The 3,473-nt window shown below is 67.8% G+C and overlaps 1 protein-coding gene across 1 annotated transcript; it reads left to right on the top strand.

The window, feature by feature from the left end:
• Positions 1 to 22: 22 nt before the first annotated feature.
• Positions 23 to 3,242, top strand: PRKCSH (protein kinase C substrate 80K-H; the record flags this gene model as incomplete). The annotated part of the gene is made up of 10 exons (XM_027632884.1): positions 23 to 144; positions 502 to 618; positions 1,150 to 1,245; positions 1,552 to 1,609; positions 1,813 to 1,930; positions 2,118 to 2,247; positions 2,546 to 2,630; positions 2,710 to 2,788; positions 2,878 to 2,963; positions 3,164 to 3,242. Coding segments are annotated over exons 1-10 (951 nt in total), but the record flags the coding sequence as incomplete, so codon positions are not given.
• Positions 3,243 to 3,473: the final 231 nt, after the last annotated feature.

Raw genomic sequence — 3,473 nt, forward strand, 5'->3', positions numbered from 1 at the left:
GGGGGGGGTCTCTCAATTTTGTGTGTCCCCCCAGCCCTGCCATGGTGCCCCTTCCTCCCGTCCTGCTGCTGCTGCTGCTGCCCCCGGCCCTGCCCAGCCCCCCCGAGGTGATGGTGACACGGCCCCGGGGGGTGGCCCTGACCAGTGAGTGGGACCCCCTGAGACCACCAAACCCCCCTGAGCCCCCCCTGGACCCCCAGACCAACTCTGAACCCCCAAACCAACCCCGAACCCCCAAATCGCACCCGGCCCCCCTGAGGTGACGGTGACATGGCCCCAGGGGTGGTCCTCACCAGTGAGTGAGACCCCCAGAAACACCCCAAATACCCCCCGAGCCCCCCCTAAGCCCATCTTAAATCCCCCTCAAACCTCCCTCAAATTCCCCCAGGACCCCGTACAACCCCTAAATGTCCCCCCTGACCCCCCTCCCAACCCACCCAGGCCCCCTGGCCCCACTGATGCCCCCGTGCCCCCCTGACCCCCCCCCCCCGTGCCCCCCAGATCTGCCGTTCTACGACCCCTCGAGGCCGTTCCGGTGCCTCGACGGCTCCGCCACCATCGACTTCTCCTGGGTCAACGACGACTACTGCGACTGTGGGGACGGCTCTGACGAGCCTGGTGAGACCCCTGGCACCCCCAGAGACCACCCCAAACCCACTGGGACCCTCAGAGACCCCCTCAAATAGCCCCCACCCTCTGCGACCCCCAGAAACCCCCCCTGACATCCCACACCTGCTGGGACCCTCAGAGACCCCCAGAAGTGACTGTGGGGAGGGGTCTGATGAGCCTGGTGAGACCCCCAGGACCCCCCCAGGACCCCCCCATGACCCCCTCAATCATCTCCCTCCCACTGGAACCCCCAGGGACCCCCCCAAACAGCCCCCATCCTCTGGGATCCCCAGAAACCAGCCCTGAACACCCTGCACCCACTGGGACTCTTGGGACCCCTAAGGACCCCAGACACCCCAGGACCCCCAGGATTCCCCCAGAGACCCCCTCAGAGACCCTCCCTGACTCTTTGGGACCCCAAAACGTCTCCCCAAAGCCCCTCGGGGACCTTCCTGCCCCCCCAGATTTTGGGAGGGGTCTCCAATCTCTCTCCCAACACCCCCCCGGGGGGATCAGGTTTAACACCCCAAATCCCCCCAGGGACCCCCGCCTGCCCCAACGGGCGCTTCCACTGCACCAACGCCGGGCACCGGCCCCGCACCATCCCCGCAGCCCACGTCAACGACGGAGTCTGTGGTGGGTCTGGGGGGCTTCGGGGGGTCCGGGGGGACACTGAGTGTCACTGGGAGGGTCTGGGTGTCACTGGAGGGGTCAGGGGGGGCACTCAGGGGGATTGGGACTCCCCCAGAGGGAATGGGAAGGTCCCTAGGGGGACTTGGAGGGAGGAATTGGGGCTTTGGGGGGAGGTTTGGAGGTCCCAGGGGGTGGGTGGGGGGTCCTGGGGGTTTTTGGGGTGTCCTGGGGGTTTTGGGGGTCACTGGTGGGGTCTGGGGGGAATCAGGGGGTCCCCAAAGGTGCTGAACCCCCCCTGTGCCCCCCCAGATTGCTGCGATGGTACCGACGAGTGGGACAGTGGGGCCGGGTGTGAGAACACGTGCAGGTGGGACTGGGAGCACTGGGAGGGACTGGGGGGAAATGGGAGGGAGTGGGGAGGGACTGGGGGGCACTGGGGTGGGAACACGAGGCCCAACAGGGTTGGGAGATTACTGGGACTGATCGGAGCTGACTGGGAGTGACTGGCAGTGGCTCCGGGGGGTGTCCCCGATGTGGGGGTGCCCCCCTTGATTTTTGGGGTCCCCGCAGGGAGCGGGGCCGGCGGGAGCGCGAGGCCCGGCAGCGTTTGGCCGCCCTGGCCCGCGAGGGCTTCGTGCTGCGGCAGCGGCTGGTGCAGGAGGCGGCCGAGGGCAGAAGGGACAAGCAGGTGGGCACAGGGGGGCTTGGGGGGTCACAGAGGGGTTTGGGGGGGGGATTTTGGGGGGATATTGGGGGTTTTTGATGTCCCCCCCGGCCTGGCTAGGGTGGCTCTGGGTGGGCTGTGGGTGATTTTGGGGGTCTGGGGGTCTCCAGGGGGGTCTGTAGGTTAATTTTGGGGGTCTCTCCCCTCCCAGGCCCGGCTGGGGGGGCTGCAGGAGTCCCGGAAGGAGCTGGAGCAGCGCGTGGGGACCCTCCGGGCGGCCAAGGAGGCGGCGGAAGGCCCCGAACGGGCGGCCAGGGGGGAGCACCGCAGGAAATGGGGGGGTAAGGGGGGCTTTGGAGGGGTCTGGGGGGCTTGGGGGGCTTGGGGGGGCCTGGAGGGTTTGGGGGTGGGTGGGGATTTGGGGCTGTGGGGGGGTTTGAGGGGGCTCAGGAGGGTTTGAAGGGTTTGGGGTCCCTGTAGGTACCAATCCCATGGTTTCCTGGGAGGGAGACACTTGAGGGTGGATTTTGGGGCGTCCTCAGACATCTGTCCCCCCGGGTGGGTTTGGGGGTCCCTTGGACCGCTGTGTCCTCCCAGGGGGGTCCCTGACCCCCCAAATCGGGGTGTGCCCCCCAAAAGAGCAAAGGGCGGCGGCGGCGGCGGCGCAGGACGAGGCTCGAGCGGCCGAAGCCTTCACTGAGCTGGACACGGACGGGGATGGACGGTGGGTCTGGGGGGCTTGGGGGGGCCCAGGGGGTCCCAGAGGGTTTGACGGCCCCCCTGAAACCCCATGGTCCCCCCAGGCTGACGGGGGCTGAGCTCCAGACCCATCCCGAGCTGGACCCCGACGGTGATGGCGCCTTCTCAGAGACTGAGGCCGAGGTGGGACCCCCCCAAAACCCCTCCCCCGAATTTGGGGGGACCCCTGGGGGGTGACCCCAACCCCCCCTGACCCCCCTGACCTCCCCCAGGCACTGCTGGGGCCCGGGGGTGCCGTGGATTCTGGAACATTCCGGGAGCGGATCTGGGAGAGCGTCCGGGAGCGGCTCCGGCCACGGGTGGGTTTGGGGGGCCCCCCAGATTTGGGCGGCTTGGGGGGGTCTCCAGAACCTGGGGGAGCCCTAGAGGGGGGGGTCCCTGAATTTTGGGGAACTTGGTGGGGGGGTCCCCAGAACTTGAGAGGGTCCCTGAACTTGGGGGGGGGGGGGGGGGGGGGGCCCCAAAAACTGGGGGGTCTGCCCCCCCCCCCCCCCCCCCGGGCCAAGCTGAGCCCCCCCAAACCTCCCCTGAGCCCTCCCTGGACGAGAATCCCCCCCAGGAGGAGGAGGAAGAGGAAGAGCCAGAGGAAGAAGAAGATGAGGAGGAGGAGGAGGAAGGTCCTGACGAGGAGCTCAAGGTGGGGGGGACCCAGGACCCCAATTTTGGGGGTGGGGGGTCTCTGATCCCCATTTTCGGGAGGGAGAGTCCACAGACCCCAATTTTGGGCATCCCTGGACCTCATTTTTGAGAGGGTTCCCTGAACCCTAATTTTGGGGAGGGGTGTCCCCAGACCCCACTTTTGGGCATT

The sequence above is a fragment of the Corapipo altera genome, unplaced genomic scaffold, assembly GCF_003945725.1.
Source record: "Corapipo altera isolate COAL_440 unplaced genomic scaffold, ASM394572v1 60757, whole genome shotgun sequence".
Classification (NCBI taxonomy): domain Eukaryota; kingdom Metazoa; phylum Chordata; class Aves; order Passeriformes; family Pipridae; genus Corapipo; species Corapipo altera.